The sequence below is a fragment of the Lipotes vexillifer genome, unplaced genomic scaffold (genome assembly GCF_000442215.2).
Source record: "Lipotes vexillifer unplaced genomic scaffold, Lipotes_vexillifer_v1.1 scaffold230, whole genome shotgun sequence".
Classification (NCBI taxonomy): Eukaryota; Metazoa; Chordata; class Mammalia; order Artiodactyla; family Lipotidae; genus Lipotes; species Lipotes vexillifer.
In genome coordinates this window covers 2302146-2321107 of record NW_006775143.1, presented here as the reverse complement: position 1 = coordinate 2321107, position 18962 = coordinate 2302146, and the positions used below count along the sequence as shown (strand labels likewise).

The following is an 18962-nucleotide window of genomic DNA, read 5'->3' as shown; positions in this document are numbered from 1 at the left end:
CTTTCCCCCAAGCCACCTCAGGGCACAGGATGATTTATGCAAAGGTCTATTTAGCTGTTGGTTTCTTTTTTTTTTTTTTAAATCTTATTTTTGTACCATGCGACATAATTATACAGCTCCTTTAGAACATTCTGTCGTCTGGGAGATTTTCTTACAGAAATTCTAAAGAGTGTAGGCTCACAGGAAACCAGCCAAGATCTGCATGCAACTATATTTATACATATGCCAAAATGAAAAACATAAAATAAAATAAGTACAGAGATACAAACTGGGCATTTTAGCTGAAGGCAGTGAATGTGTTACCCTGAACACACCCATCACATTACAGAGAATACTAGAATTGGATGGGGATTCAGAGCCTGTACCACAAAATCTTATACATTTTTAGCCAAGAGCATGTTTCATTTAATCCTCACAGCAATGTCACGAGATGGGTACTTTCATTCTGACATTGCCACCAAGGACCCTGAGGCTTGGCATTTTAAATCCCTTGACCAAGATCACACGAGCGCTTTGGAAAAGCCACAGGACCTGGACTTGGAGCTTCTTCCTCCAAATCTAGGGCTCATTCCACTTTAGCACAAACGACTGCTTCCAACCTGCTTGTTCTTCAAAAAACGGAAACTGGGACCTAAGAGAAATGGCATTTATACACATTCTCACGGCAGGGTATTTATTTATTTATTCACGTATTTACCTGCGCATTCATTCATTCATTCCTCAATGGCTATGGCATCAATAAAAGGATGTAATGAAATGCATAGACTAGAAACTTTTTTTTTAAATGGGGAAGGGAATCAAATCCCAGGGGAAAAAATAAAAAGAACAAAGTTAAGGGTAAGAAGAGCTCAAGAAACTGCATACCACATGGACTTGGACTAAGGTTAGGGGTGAATCTTAGCATCCTACCACCAAGGCAAGAGAGAGGCAGGCGTTTTCTCAGCTTTGCTGTTCCTGACACCTGTAAGAAATCCCACTCTGGGGTCAATCAGGACCAGGGCCCTCTGTGACCTAGCAGTTAAGGCCTTCAGCCACATGGACCCCACTAATGTTTCTCATGAAAGTTTTCAGGACTTTCCCAACATTGGCCAATGTGAAGATTAGTAAATCTCTTGTCAGAGTGGCCTCCGTCTACAGGTTTCACTCAAGGGAAAAATCTAGAGTTTCTAGAAAAGCCATTTTGAAGGTAACATACTCAGGAGTATTCTTCAGAGAAGAAGGAAGGAGAGGAAAAGGAAGGGAAGGGAAGGGAACGCCATGGAGAACCTTGGGCTAAATTATATAAAATTTTTTATCTACTCTAAGACCCTCAACACCTATAAGAAACACTAGTATTTCACCTAACACTAAGAAAGAAAAAACTATTTTTAATTAAACTCTGTCAAACCATCGATAGTAAAATACATCCTAATTTCAAAAATGTTAAAATGTGGAAAATCTGGGCACTTTAGAACCAACAAAATTTGATATGTTTGACCACTGCAGGACTTAGAGCTTTTATTATCCTCAGGTGCCCTGTGAACCTTCAAGAGACAGTTCTAGAGGGCAGACTTTCCCACGTGGGCTTGACCACTGGAACTTTCCTTTTTTTGTCTTTGAGCATCTCACGGAACTAACGTTTTACAGGACCCACATATGAAAACACCCATCTGAATGAATGGCCGGACTTTACGCGCTTCCATCAGTTGTCTGTGAATATGTCTCGCACCTGAGCTCTTGCAAATGTTTCAAACAGCTGAGAGCGCAAGGTTGTATGTACTTTTGTGACAAGAAGCTGGCAAGTGCACGTTCTATGTCCACTCTGAGCGGTAAAGCCCCATCTTTTCATTAGCAGTCGGAGAGGTCAGAGGTCAGGCCTAGCCTCAAATTTGAAACTACAACAAAACAAGTGCGTGAGTGAATATCCCCCATACCTCTGCAACTAGTTACTGACAGTGAAAGTTAAAATCTCTGTCTGCATTCTCTAGGTCAGTGTGTTCCACTATTAGAGCCAACTTCAGCTTTGGCAATGAAAATAAGAGGCTTCCAGTTAACAATGGCTATTAAACACATGTATTTATCTCCTCTCCCTCCTAAAATCACATAAAAATGACATTAAACAGATAGCCTAGCAAGGACTATTGAGGCTGGATGTGCTCTTTGAGTCCATATATATATATTTTTTAAATATTTATTTATTTATTTGGCTGCGCCAGGTCTTAGTTGAGGCACGCGGGGTCTTTGTTGTGGCATGCGGGATCTTTTTTTAACTGTGGCATGCATGTGGGATCTAGTTCCCTGACCAGGGATCGAACCCGGGCCCCCTGCATTGGGAGCGTGGAGTCTTAGCCACTGGACCACCAGGGGAGTCCTTTGAGTCCATATTTTTACATACATTTTCACTGCACTTTAAAGTAAATTATATTTAAGTATATTCAATATATTCAGATTAGAAGAGAGTAGCCTGGGACATCTCCTATCCCAATTTCACCTCCTCACTGGCTGTGAGACCCTTCTGGGCCTCAGTTTTCTCCTCTAAATGATGCGAGAAATACTGAAACTTCAAAACTGTTGATGGCATTGTTCACTACTCCTTATATAGGTATATATAGGAAACATCTCTCTTGGCAAATTATGTCAGGAAAAGGAGTATATCCTCTGGAAAACAAAACAAAGCAAAGCAAAAACCCCCAAAACTGCAAACTTCCTTTTCTCAAGCAAGGACAATTCTATAATCCACCATTTTTTTTTTCTGCTTACTTTGGTTGCCAAGACAAACAGTGCTAAATTTATCTCACATTGAGTAATTTTCCCATTTCAGGCTCCTGAAACCATTTTCTCCCTTTCCCTTTCTCTCCTTACAAATGGCTGTGATCCGTCCTGTCATATCTTTATATTATCCATTTTTTATAGGTTGGGTTCATGTGGATAATATTAACTTCTCTTGGAAGAATGCGCGGTATATGCTGTAAACACATGTACAAATGAAACAAACGTGGTTGCTAGGTAACTTGTGTAGGTCTTGGAGAGAAGAAATGCTTCCTCGCCCATAAGATTCATTCTAAATGTTTCATCTTAGTATACAATGACTTTTTCAACCTATCTCAAATCCACCTGCTTCTCTTATCATACTGTCACCTGCAGTCTATCAACATCAATCAGGACCAAGTGAGGCTCAAACACCTGTCCCCAGAGTCCACTTTGCCCCTGGTGGGCAAGGACTTGTACTCAACGCTTCTTTGCATTCTTATCACCCCACAAAAGACCAGGCACAGAGTTGGGGCAGCAAATCTTAGGTGGATGAATTCTTTAATTTGACAGTTATGGCTTTGAAAGAGTCCTTGGGCAAGCAGTGACAACGGGGACACACAGGTGATTAAGACCTCGTCCCTGCTCATGAGGAGTCTGCAGTGTGACAGGGACCAGAGAGGAAAGCAGGTAAGTCAACACAGCAATGGGGCTGCGACAGTGAGAAGCATGGGGTGGGGGGCTGTGTGACTCCAGAGAAAGGATGCTTTACTCAGTTTTGAGGAACTTGACCTGACTAGGGCTGACAACCGGAACAGCCAGCCAGCGGTCCAGTCTGCCAGAGGTGTCAAGATTTCACTGGGATAAATTAGAATTGGAGACAAAATGTCAATGGCCCTTCCCTGGTAAGAAGGCCCTATGGATAGAAAAGAAAAAACAAGAAAACCAAACTAACATAAGACAAGAAAAACAGTCTTTCCTATAAATATTAAGATTTGATAAATGTTAAGCCAACATTTAAATGGTATCCATTTGAAAGGGCAAGGCGTTATATACCCGGCTCCACGGTAACTACACATCTCACTTTTGGACTTCTCTTGGGACTCAGAGAAGACTGGCTGAAGAAGGTTAGGATCTGTACCCAGACTTGAAGATGAAACAGAGCATTCAAGCTAAAGGGCCACGGACAAATGGGGGGTAGTGGGGGGAAGAGAGGAGGAGAAGCAGAGGAAACAACGCTGAACACTCCAGAAGCTGAAGCCAAGATGCCTAATTCAGGAATAGGGACGTAACTGGAAATACAGCTGAAAAGGGCAGACTGCAAACAACTTGCTTAGCCGTGTCAATTGAGGAACTTAATTTCACAATTATTAATTGAGCACCTACTACATGTCAGGCACTGTTCTAATGTGCTGGAGATAGAACAGGGAACAGGACAGACAATTCAGTCATTGGAGGATTAAATGAGATGGCTTTATACCTATCAGACTAATTATAGCTACCATTTAGTGAGTGCTTACACGTGCCGGCCTCTATGCACATGTGATTTCAATTAACCCTCACAATGCCGCTGCAATCACATCTGATTCTACAGGAAACAAGAGTCTCAGAGATGTTTAGTGATTTGCTCAAAACCACATGGCCGGGAGTGGCCAGAGGCCAGGAGTGCTATCAGATCTGTTTTGACTAATACTGGAGCCCCGGTGGACTGGGTTTCAATCTCCACGCCCCTATTTATTCAGCTGTGTGACCTTGAGCAAGTCATCACTGAGCTCCTCTGTGCCTGGTTTTCTTGACAGTAAATCGAGATCATAATATTAGTACCTCCCTTGTAGAGCTGGTATGAGAATTCAATGGGCTAATGTCATCAAAGTACTTAGCACAGTCATGGCATGTAGGAAGTGCTCAATAAGTGTTAGCTGCTATTATTAACCTGCCTGCAAACAGGTTTATTAAACCTGTGCTACCCAGGAAACTCTCAGAAAAGGCACAGAGCTCTGAGCAAGTCGACAAAGTCCCCTTGAGGAGGGTTTGTTTTCCTTGTTTAATTCAGTAGCCTGCCACTTCTCTAGAGCAACTTTCACACAAGTACCTGCTAATGGTTTTGTTTACAGTGCTTCTAACAAGTGTGGCTAACTTCTCATTTGCATCCTTAATAGACAATTTTCAAAGCATGTTGACAATGCAGCTGGTTTTAGGAGACCTGAGTTTTATTCTCGTTTTTTGTCCTGTTTATCAGCATTTGGATGAGCTTCAACAGCTCTGCCAATTCAGTCTAACTTAAAACTTTAAGAGACCTTTCTGGGTAGGGAAGGTTAGTTTGTCCGTGTCTCACAGACCCGGAAACTAAGAGGTTGAGCACCTCAGGTCACTGAGCAAGTGGAGGGCTGCTGTCATTACTATCATTCACTTTAGCTATTTTATTTAACAAATACACACACTCGTGCTAACTCTGTGCAGGGCACTGTTCCAAAGGACTTTAGAAATATTAATGTAAACTGTGATGTAATTAATGTAATGCATTTAATCCTCATAGCAACTCTATAGAGAGATGCTATTACCATCTTTCAAACAGATGAGAAAACTGAGGCATAGAGATGTTAAGTACCCTGCTTAAGGTCACACAGCGAGAGGTGGTAAGCTACATTACCAGCCGTGTGACCCCTGGGCACATTACTTAACCTGAACGGAGTAATAAATGTACTTTGCAATCTTCACAAACATCAGTATGTTGATGTAGATATTATTAAAATTTTAGAGATGGAGAAACTGAAGGTCAGGGGTCCTGAGAGTTGCCTGATGTTTAAGAGAAAGTTAGAGGTAGGGTTAGGATTAGAACCCAAGTCTACTGATTCCCCTGGACTGCTGCAGTGTGCTAGGGATGAACGGTGGTGACAGTTTCTAAGTCAAAATCCATTACTGCCGTTGCCCCTGCTGTTACTATAATTTGCAACAGAAGGACACTTCTCCCCCCAAGTGCAATAACAATGATAATAAGAACACAGCTGATTTACTATTCAAGTCTCAGATTTAAGCCCACACATAATTTACTCAACACTGCCCTGCAGTCACTTAAACTGAGGAGAGACCCTATAAATCCACGTCTGCATACAATACTTTATTTCTTATTTATCTGACTGATACATATCTAGGGCCTCCGGGCAAGTTGCTTTAACAACTGCTCAAGGGCGCCTGCAGCACCCAGTGTAACTGGGGCTGGGGTGGGGAGACCCTGAAATAAGCCCCAGAAGGAAAACCAGACCCCATGGACTAGAACCATGCAGGTAAAATTAATTTTCTGTTAAACTGAGATTAAACCCATACACATTCCCCCACCTCCTCTTTCATAATACGTAGGACTGAAAAGTTTGTTTATGCTTTATTCTGCTTTTCTATCTTAGTAAAGCACTGAGCACCCTTCAATGACCAACCATCTTGTACAAGCAAAGAATTATTTTTCTGAGTCACAGAATGTCAAAAAATGAGCAAATTTTCTAATATGAAGACATCATCAGAAAGGGAATGAAGAGAAGAAAAAAGGCAGCCATTTTCTTGAGTGACTGCTGAGGACCAAATGCTGTGCTAGAAGCTCTCCACGGCAGAGGTAACTCCCACTGCAGACGTTTTCAACAAGGAGAACAAGATAAATTGGAACAATTATTAGGCGTCGTTGTCCGAAGATCTCATTTCACAAGTCGTCAAACTGCAGCCCAGAGAGGGACAGTGACTTGTCCCAGGTCACTCAGCAAGTTGGTCCGAACGTGACCCCCTCTTTCAGTCTCATACTAAGTTTAAAACTCAGCTGATTTCTTAGCATGAGCGAGAGCTCTGAGCTTTGCCTGCGTTGTCTCTTTTCCACCTCACCTCCCCCAATTAATTATCGTTATTGATAGGGGCATTAGGACAAAGAAGGGGTAACCTCTGAACTGGGCACTGCTTAATCCCTGCAGAAAGAAAGTTGAAAGCCTGGGCTAAGCCAGTGTTCTTAAGCATCACAACTGCTGGTTTCTCAGAGACACCTTCACGGTGCCTGCTTTTGTCTCCAAAATACACTGACCGTGGCTACAGGGTGATGCAGAAGGGGCAAGAGACTTTTGCAGGAAAAAATCCTGACCCTAGGATGCAGCCTGAGCAAGGATTCCATTTGTCATAACCATTAATCAATTATTTATTTTTTTCTTCTTCCATTCTTCTTTTCAATCCCCAACAAAAGGTTATATTGTTGCCTTTTTCCTCTTGGGCTGAAAAAGCAGAGGCAGAAAGGCCATTTCATTGAAGGTCAGTCCCAGCTGGGCCAGGCTGTAGTTCCTGATCTTTTTTCTGCATCCCTCCCACTGCTGTGAAGGGAGAGGCCGGGCCTCGGGGACAGAGACTCACCCGCAGAACATGAAGATGGTGCTGGAGGTGGCATCGTAGGGCAAAGGCAGTGTTTGCTGCAGGCACAGCTGCTCGCAGCCGCCGTTGAAGCCATCGGAGCAGTCGATGCCTTTGGAGTGATCATAGCAGCCGGAGCCGTCCTTCATGGGCCTCAGCTCCTCAGGGCACTGCTCAGGGAGACAGCAACAGGGTGGTTACAGCTGAAGAAGTGGAGGGTCTCATCACGCCCTATCCTCCCGCCTTCTGAAAAGGGGCAGGTGTCGGGACTGTAGAGACAGGTTCAAAGTCTCATTTGACCAACTAATAGCTGTGTGGCCTTGGCTAAATTCCTCTACCTCTCTGAACCTCAGCGTGCCCACCTGTAAAATGGAGCTTTTGTCGATATCTATCTTGTAAAATTATGAGAATGAAGGGAGATAGTGTGTGCAAAGTACTTAGAACTCTGTGGCTCATACGGCAACCATACAGCAAATGTGAGCTGCCATGAATACTAATATTGCTGGGATCATCATCATTATTGTGTTTATTATTATTGTCCAATAGGGTCACCATGGGAGGCAGCCAGATATATTTTAAAGAGCTTTTACCAATATGAGTTTAAGTTCCAGATCTTCCCCTTCTCCCTGTGTGATCTGGGGCAAGTTACTCGCCCTCTCTGAGCTTCAACTTCCTTATCTGTTAAACGAGCCTAGCACCTGCATCTGTGGGTTTGTTGTCAAGCTTAAGCTGGACCACAGGGGCTGCATAACTTACTTCAGAATTTGGCATGAAATTTGGTACTCATCAAATGTGAGTTCTCTTCCTTCCTGTCTTGAACGTGCCACCTCTTCTCCATCCTAGTACCTGAAGTCCTAAATGAGACTCCTGCATCTTCACAAAGGCCTCCTACACAGTCTGCTGGCCTGCAGTCTGGCCTGCTGTATACCATCCTCCTAATGGTCTCCAGAGTGATATTTCTAAGTAGCATCACTCCCTAGCTTAAACAAATAAATGAATTCTAAACAACAACAAAGCGAATCTTCCTAAAGCTGACAGCCAAGGTCCTCTGCAGATGATATCAAACCCTCTGCCAGGCCATGTGCACTTTTCTCCAGGTAACCAAACGGGTTGCCCTCTGGTCCCTTAAAAGCCCCAACAATTCCAACCTTGAGTGACCTCAGTCGAATGCTCTTCTGGTGTGCCCAGCTAAGGGTGCACCTGCTAAGTGCTCCGTAAATGGAAGCTCTTATACCCTTGGTAAAACCACCTATTTATTTAATTTAGTTTCCCATCATTTGATGAGGCTGAGCTCATCTCCAGTCCAGCAGATGGAGAAGTTCCAATTCTCCTGCGTTTGGGAGAGAAAATGAGGTACTAGGTTTTAATTTCAGTCACCTTGCTGGCATTTCCTGTCCACCAGGATTAACACCCAGAGCCCGGCCCTCCTCATCTATCACTGGACATCGCTGATTAAAACGCCCTCCCAACGTTCCCCTCCTCCCAACCAGCTCCCTCGTCCCCTCCCCAAGCTGTCATCCTGAACAACATCAGTAACAAAACACACACCCCAGAATTAATTTACAAAAACCACAATAACCAAAAAAGTTCATCTCTCTTAGAAATTAAATTTTGCCTAAGAAGAATTCATAATTACAGATGCACGAGAGAGTTCTTCAAGACATTTGAGACTGGCGCCGGGAAGGGTGACAGAGAGAGTTGGTTATAAATGGCCTTTGTCAAGCGGCAGAAAGGTTATAAAACTGGCTACATTTTGTGCTTAAAAAGAAAAAGCAATTTTCTATGGGAGTGAAGTGCTGTACATATTAATACAAGCTCAGAGGAGGCCCCTGCTTGTCTCAGAACATTCACTGTCAGACAGAAAGGCACCTAGTCCTGGGGTCACTGGGAGCTGTGTGCTGGTACCTGGGGCTGGGTCATCTGTCTGCAGAGATGTAGGGGTGAGTGCTGGAGGAAGGGCTGACCTTCTCACCAGGTAACAGAAGATATCTGGGGCGGGGTATTACTCACAGTTCTTTCCACCCCCCACTGATTCCCTACCACTTTTATTCTTTAAAACAATATGTTCTATATTCCAGGCATAATCTAAACACTGTATCTAATTTAACGTAGTTAATCCTTATGGCAAACCTATGAGGTGGTGTGGCAGGGCTAATAATGGCTCCCAAAGATACGTCCCCGTCTTAACCCTCGGAACCTGTGAATGTTACCTTCTATGGTAACGTTATTTTGCCGATGTAATTATATTAAAGCTCTTGAGATGAGGAGACTAATGGGGATTAGCTACCTAGGTAGCTCTAAATGCCGTCACAAATGTCCTTATAAAAAAGAGGCACAGAGAGATTACACACATGCAAAGGACCACGTGGGGATAGAGCGCAGATCGGAGCGATGTGGCCACAAGTCACCAAGTGCTGCAGCCACCAGAAGCTGGAGAGACAAGGATGCTTTCTCCCCTGGAGCCCTTTGAGGGAGGAAGACCCTGTTTACAATCTTGATTTCAGATTTCTGGCCTCCAGAACCTTGAGAAAATACATTTCTATTTTCTTAAACCACCCAGTTTGCTAAGCCACTCCTAAATTTCTAATCCTTAAAAATGGTGTGAGGGGCTTCCCTGGTGGCGCAGTGGTTGAGAGTCCGCCTGCCGATGCGGGGGACGCGGGTTCGTGTCCCGGTCTGGGAAGATCCCACATGCCGCGGAGCGGCTGGGCCCGTGAGCCGTGGCCGCTGAGCCTGTGCGTCCGGAGCCTGTGCTCCGCAACGGAGAGGCCACAAGTGAGAGGCCCGCGTACCGCAAAAAAACCCCAAAAAACCCCAAGAATCTGGCTCAGAACCTGGCACACAATAGGCACTCAGTAAATGAAGGATAAATGAATGGGTAAGTGGAACAAATGATAAATGCATGAACCCATTCCCTCCCATAAAACCTAACTGGGACTATCCGTTTATCTTTTCTTTCTCATCCATATGAGTCCTTCTTTGGACCATTTAACAAATTTATATTGAACATCTACTCAGTGCTAAGCAAAGATGCTGGGTGCTGGACATGCAGTAGTAAAGAAGACAAGCAAGACCCTGCTCTCATGGGGCTTAAATCCTAGGGAGAAGACAAATAATTAACAAGAAGTAAAATGATTATTTCATAGAGTAAGAAAGTACAACAAAAGTGCAATACGATAAAAAGTGAACGGGGATAGAGTAAAGGAGGCATACATTGAGCACTTGAACGAAGCCTGAATAATAAGTGGAATCTCCCAGGTGAGTATAAGTGGGAAGAGTTATCCAAGAAGGAACAGCAAGTATGAAAGTCCTGAGGCAGGAACAGTGTCGGCCTGTCCATGGAACAGAGGAAGCCAATGCAGCTGATGTTCCGTGAGACAGGGGGAAGCAATGTTGGCACAAGGCAAGGGGTGAGACGTAGAAAGTGACCAAATCACTTAAGCCAGAAGTTGGCACACTATGGTCTGTAGGCCAAATCCAGTCAGAGGCCTGTGCTTATTTTTTTGTTTTAGTTTTATATATATATATATATTACAATTTTGAGATGGTTATAATAGATTCACATGCAACTGTAAGAAATAATACAATACAGAGAGATCCAGCGTACTACCAGTTTTCCTCAATAGTAATATCTTGCAAAACTATATCAAAATATCACAACCAGGATATATACATTGATAATCAAGATACAAAACATTTCCATCACTACATAGATTCCTCCTCTTGCCTTTTTAAAGCCATACCCACTGCTCACTTGACTCCCTTCCTTAATACTTGGCAACCACTAATATGCTCTCCATTTCTATAATGTTGTCATTTCAAGAATGTTATATAAATAAAACCATATAGTTTGTGACCTTTTAGGGTTTTTTTTTCACTTAGCATAATTCTCATATTCATCCAGGTGTCTTCATGTATCAATATTTAGTTCCTTTTACATTGCAGAGTATTATGCCATGCTATGGATGGACTATAGTTTAACTGTTTGCCTGATGAAGGACATGTGGGTTGTTTCCAGTTCTTGGCTATTATGAATAATGTTGCTACAAACATTAGTGTGCAAGTTTTTGTGTGGACATACATTTTCATGTCTCTGGGGAAAAAGAGCCATGGAGTATAATTTCTGGGTTGTACGGTAGTTACATGTTTAATATTTTTAGGAAGCTGCCAAACGTTTTCAGGGTGGCTGTACTATTTTAAATCCCCACCAGCAAAACGTGAGCGATCCAGTTTCTCCACATCCTCATCAGCATTTGATGTCGTCAATATTTTTCATTTTATTTACACATCCTGACAGGTGTGTAATAATACCTCCACTGTGTTTTTTCATTCATTCATTCATTTATTTTTGGCTGTGGTGGGTCTTCGTGGCTGTGTGTGGGCTTTCTTTAGTTGCGTCAAGTGGGGGCTACTCTTCGTTGAGGTGTGCAGACTTCTCACCGTGGCAGTTTCTCTTGTTGCGGAGCACAGGCTCTAGGCGCGCAGGCTTCAGTAGTTGTGGCACGCAGGCTCTACAGCGCAGGTGTGGCGCACGGGCTTAGTTGCTCTGCGGCATGTGGGATCTTCCCGGACCAGGGCTCGAACCGGTGTCCCCTGCATTGGCAGGCGGATTCTTAACCACTGTGCCATCAGGGAAGCCCATCCACTGTGGTTTTAATTTGTATGTCTCTAATCGTTAATGATGCTGAACATCTTCTGTGTTTATTTTCCACCTTTATATCCCTTTCAGTGAGATGTCTCTCAGTGTCTTTTGTTCATTTTCTAATTGGATTGTTTGTTTTTAATTGTTAAGGTTTGGAAGTTCTTTATATATTCTAGACACTAGACTTTTGTCAAATATGCAGTTTGCAAATATTTTCTCTCCCACTCTGTAATTTGTCTTCTCATCTTTTTCAACTGAGCTTTCACAGAGCAAATGTTTCTAATTTTGATGAAATCCAAGTTATTTTCTCTTTTATGTATCATAAAATCTATATCTTGGAATCTAAGAACTCTTTGCCAAGCTCAAATCTCAAATATTTTCTCGTGTGTGTGTATGTGTGTGTTTCTAGAAGTGTTATAGCTTTTATGTCTTACAGTTAATTCTGTGAAACACTTAAAGTTAATTTTTGTATGAGGCGTGAGACTTACACTGAGGTCTACATCTCCAGTGAAACTACTCAAGCTTAGAGATTTCTTTTGGGGGAGTTTTTAAGTTACAATTTCAATTTTCTTAGTAGTTACAGGGCTATTCAAATATCTGTTTCATATTGGGTGACTTGTGATATTTTGCATTTTTCAAGGAATTGATCCATTTCATCTAGGTTGTCAAATATATGTGTGTATAGCTATTTGTAACAGTCCTTTATTAATCCTTTTGACATCTGCAGGGTCTGTAGTGATATTATCCTTCTCATTCCTGATATTGGTAACTTGTGTCTTCCCTCTTCTTTTCTTTAAAAGTCTTGCTATTTTGTTTATCTTTTTTCAATTTTCTTGACATTTTCAAAGAATCTGCTTTTTTTTTTGGTTTCATTGACTTTATCTATTTTTCTGTTTTCAGTTGCATTGATTTCCTTTCTGCTGTTTGCTTTGAGCTTCTTTTGTTCTCCTTTTTGTAGGTTCTCGAGGTGGGGAACTTAGATTATTAATTTGAAACTTTTTATCTAATGTATGCATTTATGGCTATAAATTTCCTTTTCATTAAATATAAAGACTTTTACTTTAAGGAAAAGACGAATTACTGTGCTAGCTGTGTCCCATAAATTTTGATATACTGTATTTTTATTTCATTCAGTTCAATGTATTTTTAATTGCCCTTGAGACTTCCTCTCAACCCATGGATTATTTAGAAATGTGTTGTGTGGTTTCCAAGTATTTAGAGATTTTTCTGTTATCTGTTATTGCTTTCTAGTTTGATTCTGTGGTGGCTGGAGAACACACTCTGTATGATTTAAATTCTTTAAATTTGTTGAGCCTTTTACCAAGGCCCAGAATATGGTCCATCTCAGTACATGTCCCATAGGTACTTAAAAAGAATGAGTATTCTGTTGTTGCTGCACAGAGTGTTCTATAAATGTTAACTAGATCCTTTTGGTTGGAGGTGTTACTAACCTAATCTATAACATTGCTAACTTTCTGTCTAAGTGTTGTATCAGTTGTTGAGGGAGGGGTGTGGAAGGATCCAACTATAACTGTGGATTAGTCTATTTTTCCTTTCAGTTCAATTAGTTTTTGCTTCATACATTTTGCAGCTCTGTTGTTTGATGCATAAATATCTATGATTTCTATGTCTTCCTGGTGGACAGCCCTTTCATTATTATACAGTGTCCTTCTCTGATAACCTTCTTTGCTCTAAGGCCTACTTTATATGATATTAATACAGCTGCTCCAGCTTTTGTTTGCTATGTATATGTCTTCTCTGATCTGTTTACTTTCAACCTGCCGAAATCATTATATGTGAAGTGAATGTCTTGTAGAGAGCATATATTTGGGTCATGATTTTTAACCCACTCTGCCAATTTCTGTCTTTAATTTGTGTATTTAGATCACTTACATTTAATGTGATTATTGATAGTTTAGAACTTAAGTCTACTGGTATACTTTCTGTTTTCTCATCTCTGCTTTTCATTTCTCTGCTTTCCTCGCCTTACCTTCCTGTGGGTTACTTGAACATTTTTTAGAAATTCTTTTTAATTTATCTATAATATTTTGGGGTACATCTCTTTGTAAAGTTTTTAGTGGTTGTTCTAGTATGCATAACTTACCATAGTGTACTGGTACCATTATTTTACCAGTTTAAGTGATGTGTAGAAAGCTTACTTCTCTTGGGACTTCCCTGGTGGCGCAGTTGTTAAGAATCCGCCTGCCAATGAAGGGGACATGGGTCCGAGCCCTGGTCCGGGAAGATCCCACATGCCGCAGAGCAACTGAGCCCATGTGCCACAACTACCGAGCCTGCACTCTAGAGCCCGCGAGGCACAACTACTGAGCCTGCATGCCACAACTGCTGAAGCCCACACACCTAGAGCCCATGCTCCACAACAAGAGAAGCCACTGCAATGAGAAACCCGTGCACTGCAACGAAGAGTAGCCCCTGCTCACCGCAACTAGAGAAAGCTTGCATGCAGCAACGAAGACCCAACACAGCCAAAAATAAAAATAAATATTTTTTTTTAAAAAAGAAAGCTTACTTCTCTTTATGTCCCTTTATCCTCTCCCATTTATAACATAATTTTCTTAAATATTCCTCTAAATATACAGTTGTCCCTTGGTATCCATAGCAGATTGGTTCCAGGAGTCCACACAGATACCAACCTCCACCGATGCTCAAGTCCCTCATATGGCCTGGTGCAATAAATACACTCAGCCCTCCACAACTGCAGGTTTCCCAACCACAAATTCAACCAGCTGGGAAATTTACATCAGAGGTTGGTGCAATCCGTGGATATGAAACCTGGGGATATTGGGTGGACTGTATTCAGAATCACATCAGACACTGCTATCATTTTGGCTTTAACCATCAAACACAATGAAGATAACTCAAGAGGAGAAGGAAGGTCTAATGCATTTACCTATAGTTTTGCTAACTGTGTTTTCTTCCTTCCCAGTGTTCCAAGATCCCTCCTTTTATGACTTCCTTTTTGTTTGGTAACTTGCATTAGACATTTATTTAGACTAAGTCTGCAGGTGACAAAATTTTCTTGTTTTCCTTCATCTGAGAATGTCTTCATTTCTCCTTCATTTCTAAAGGATATTTTATTGGACATAGGATTCTGCATTAACAGCTCTTTTTCATTTAGCACTTGAAAAATGTTGTGCCACTTCCTTCTGGCCTCCGTGATTTCTTATGAGAATTCCACCATCATTCAAATTGTGTTTCCCCTACAGATGTCATTTCTCTCTCCTTGTTTATAAGAGTTTTTTCTTTTGAAAAACTAAAGATATTTTCAGAAATTTGACTATGATGTGTTGGTGTGGATTTCTTTGTGTTTACCCTTGAGTTTGCTCAGCTTTTTGAATCTGCAGAATGAGTCATTTTGCTAAATTACAAGTTTGTAGCCATAATTTCTTTGAGTTCTTTCTTAGTCCTGCTCTCTTTCTTCTCTTCTTCCGGGCCCCCAATGACAGAAATGTTAGATCTTTTTTCACAGTCCCACAGGCCCATGAGACTGTGTTCATTTTCTTTTCCAATCTATTTTCTCTTGATGTTCAGAGTGGGTAATTTCTACTGTTCTATCTTTCAGTTCATTGATTATTTCCTTGTCCTCTCCATTCTGCTGGTGAGTCAATCCACTGCATTTTGTAAATCAATTATTGTATTTTTCAGTGACATAATTTCCATTTGCTTCTCCTTTATATCTTTTACTTCTTTGCTGAGATTTTTTTTTTCCATTTGTGTGTATAATTGCTTGCTTAAGCATTTGTATGATGGCTATTCCAACATATTTGTCAGATAATTCTAATATCTCTGTTATCTTGGTAGTGGCATTTACTGGCTGTCTCTCTTCATTCTGTTTGAGATCTCCCTGGTTCTTGGTATGACAAGTGATTCCCAATGGAAACCTAGATATTTGGGACATTATGTTATATTATTTTTAAAATTCTAAATCTTAAATATATATTTTTAAATCTGGCATTTTCTGACACTGCTCCAGCAGGTGAAAGGGGAGACACACCTTGTTATTGTCAGGGGGAGGCAGAATCCCAGTTTCCCCACTTGGCCTCCACTGATACCCAAGAGGGAAGGGTCCTCATTACTGCTGGGGGGTGGTGGGAAGCTGACTCCCTATTAGGACTCCACTGATAGTTTCCTGGATGGGAATGGTAGGTGTGCTGAGTTACTGTTCCCCGCTGATACCGTCTGGGTGGGGTGGGGGTTGGTTTCATCACTACTGATCAATGGTCAATGGTCCTGACTTTCTACTAGGCCTCCTCTGGCAATACCTCAGCAGGGAGGGGAAGAGTACCCTATTACTGAAGGTTGGGGTGAAGTCCAGACTCTTTATTTAGTCTCCACTGACACTGGAGGGACCTTGGATGGGGGTAGGAGGGTTGCTCATTACCTCTCAGTGGGGATTAAAGTCCCGGCTCCTTACTTGAAGTTGTCTGACACCACCCCAGCAGGGAGGGGGAACTGGGCTGGCAGATGGTCTCAGTACAGCCTGCCAAGGATGGAATCGAGTTCCCTCCTTGGCCTTTATTAGCATGGGTGGGGGAGGAGGCATGTTGTTATCGTTGTTAGTATTATTATAATTTTCTGTGATGTTTGGCCTGAATAGAATGGTTAGCACCTAAAATTTTCTATCTTGGTCAGCTGCCCTTTTCCTGATACTTTGCCTTAAGAAAGCAGGCTTTTTTTTGTTGTTGTTGTTGTTCGCTTGTTTGTGTCTTTATCTATGAGCCTTTCTGAGTTGCTGTCTCCTTGAGCTCCAAGTTTGGGACCTATGAGGCAAAAAGAAAACCCAGGGAATGACCACCATGTCCTTCCTCGTGTCTCAAAATCCCTAGCTGGTCTGCCGCCTTCTCTTCTCTCCACTTCTCACAGTTTGTTTTATATATAACCTCCAGAGTTTTTAGTTGTTTTTAGTGGAACAGAGAAAAGAACTCCACTCCCCTCCACAGCCTATTTTTGCACAGCCCCAGAGCTAAAAATGTTTCTTTACATTTTTAAAGTTGTTTTGTTTGTTTGTTTTCTTTGATTTTTAAAGAAGAATATGAGACAAACACACACACACAAAAGGACCACGTGTGACTTGCAAAGCCTAAAATATTTACTATGTGGTCCCTTATACAAAAAAAGTTACTGACCCCCGGCTTCTGTCATGAGAAGGCATCTCAAGTTTATTCAAGTATAACTGGAAGGCACTGGAGGATTGTTGGCAGAGGAATAAGTGATTTGACTTGCTACTTTGAAGAGATTACTGAAGTAAGTGAATTCAGTTATCTCTAAGTACTTTCTTAGAGCTCACAGAAGGAGCCTTGGGAGGTGGGCTCTGGGGGACGAGGAGTGGGTAGGAGAAAGGGGGCAGGTCCAGCTGAGAATAACCCCAATCCCTGGAGTGTTGCTCCTTTGCCTGAGGCTTTATAGTAAGTAGGTGAGAGAGCTTGGGGTCTAACTCAGGTCAGCTGGGCTCCAGAGCTTCACAGCCCCCATTCTGCCCCATCTCGGAAGAGAACCCACAGGAAGACCCTGGGCCTGGGTCCCTAAGGCTTAAAGCCTTAAGGGTCTTAGCAGGTGGAGGGGAGGCAACTGCGGGATTCCCAGCTGTTTCCAGCACAGGCTGGCCCTGCCCTGCTCTCTCCAGTCTCCTCCTCCATCCCCTGTGCCTCTGGTTCCTTCCCAGCCTGACTTTTCATCAGCACCAAGCCATTTGTTTCTGTTTGTAATTATGCATTTTAATGTTCATTAATGATGGAATGCAAATTGCTCCCAGCGCAAAATTTGTAATGAGCTGTTCTACCACCCCATCCCCAAGTCTAGAAGGTGGACCAGCTGTTCTAAGCAGAAGGAAAAGCAACCAACTTGCAAAACAGAATAACTTTTCCTGGGGCCCGATTGACTCATGTAGTGAATAAGCCTGGGGGATTTCCCAGTGGTGCTGGAGGATGAGCCCTGCCCCTCCCTGGGCCCTGGGAGACAGGAATGTGGCACCTCTACCCTCCTCTATAACCTGGGGCCTGACAGGCAGCATATGGGGTAATGGAAAGAGCTCCAGCTTAGACCCAGCCTCGTACTGGCTGTCACCTTGAGCTCATCGCCAGGCTTCTCTGAGCCTATCCTCAAAGTGGAAGCGGGAGGCAGATGGGAAGCTGGAGATAGGAAGCCAGATCCTAGCCAGCCCTCTATAGATGTATGGGAAAGGCTCTCCGGAGCGCTGACTTCCAGTTCTGCCTGGCGTGGTCTCTGGCTCGCTGGATGGCTTCAGGCAAGCACACCCCACCCTCTGAGTCTGTTTCCCCTGCTGTAAAATGAAGGAATTGGGCAATAGGAACTTGGAGAAGCCTTTTAGCTCTGAGCTGCTTGGGTTTGTACCAAAGCAACTATGGATCTTGAAAAGGGGAGAACTGGGTCTAAAGTATTTCAGAAGAAAATGGAGAATTTCCTTTGATTGAGGGAGCGCACTTTAAGAAATCACAAGGATGCCTCCAAACCTGCCTAACCATGGGCAAAGCTTTGTCCTCCTCCAAGGGCTCCGTAAGCATTTGCTTTCTCTCTCATTGCCGATGGAAGCGGAATGATAGTACTATCTCCTGGGAAGAGCGCTGCCCCATAAGATCACCGTCAAGATTAAATGAGACAACCGCAACTGTGAGCTTAGGCGTGAATGAAAGGCTGAGCACGCTGGCAGCTACGCAGCATCCCCACAGCTGCGAGTGAAATCCGGCCAAACCACTTCCTTGCTGTGTGCCCTGGCTTCCCTGAGCCTTGGTTTCCACATCTCTCCACCGGAGAGAGTCACTCCTACCTCTCTGGGCTTGTGAGAGAACCAAACTAGATCAGGTACCTGCCACAGACCTGCCACAATGGCAGGTGCTCAAAAAACAGTAACTCCTGTTGTGGATAGCTAATTACTTTCCCCCAGACAGGAAATACATTCAGAAAGCAATGGAAGGAGACCCATTACATGTGGAGAGGAGGCAGAACACCGCCACAGGCAGCTTTTGCTTTTCCCATCAACGCTAACGTAGGACCAATATCATCCTATTCACTCTTCAGATGAGGAAACTAAAGCCCAGAGAGGCCAAGTGACTCGCCTAAGGTCACACAGCAAGGGAGAGGCAGGCTGTGCCCACCACTGAAGATTCCCTAATTGTCAATGAGGTGCTCTTTCCCCTGATCCACGTGGAGGTGGCCTGCCTGTGATGTCACAAGCGGTTCA

General features: G+C 42.9%; 1 protein-coding gene across 2 annotated transcripts in view; it reads right to left on the bottom strand.

Annotated features, from left to right (window-relative positions):
• The window catches only part of ASTN2 (astrotactin 2), a 944548-nt gene that overhangs the window by 339449 nt on the left and 586137 nt on the right, over window positions 1–18962 (bottom strand). For both annotated transcript variants that reach the window (XM_007449713.1, XM_007449714.1), the window contains exon 11: window positions 7105–7271. In XM_007449713.1, the coding sequence (XP_007449775.1) occupies window positions 7105–7271 (167 nt within the window). The remainder of the gene's footprint in view (window positions 1–7104; window positions 7272–18962) is intronic.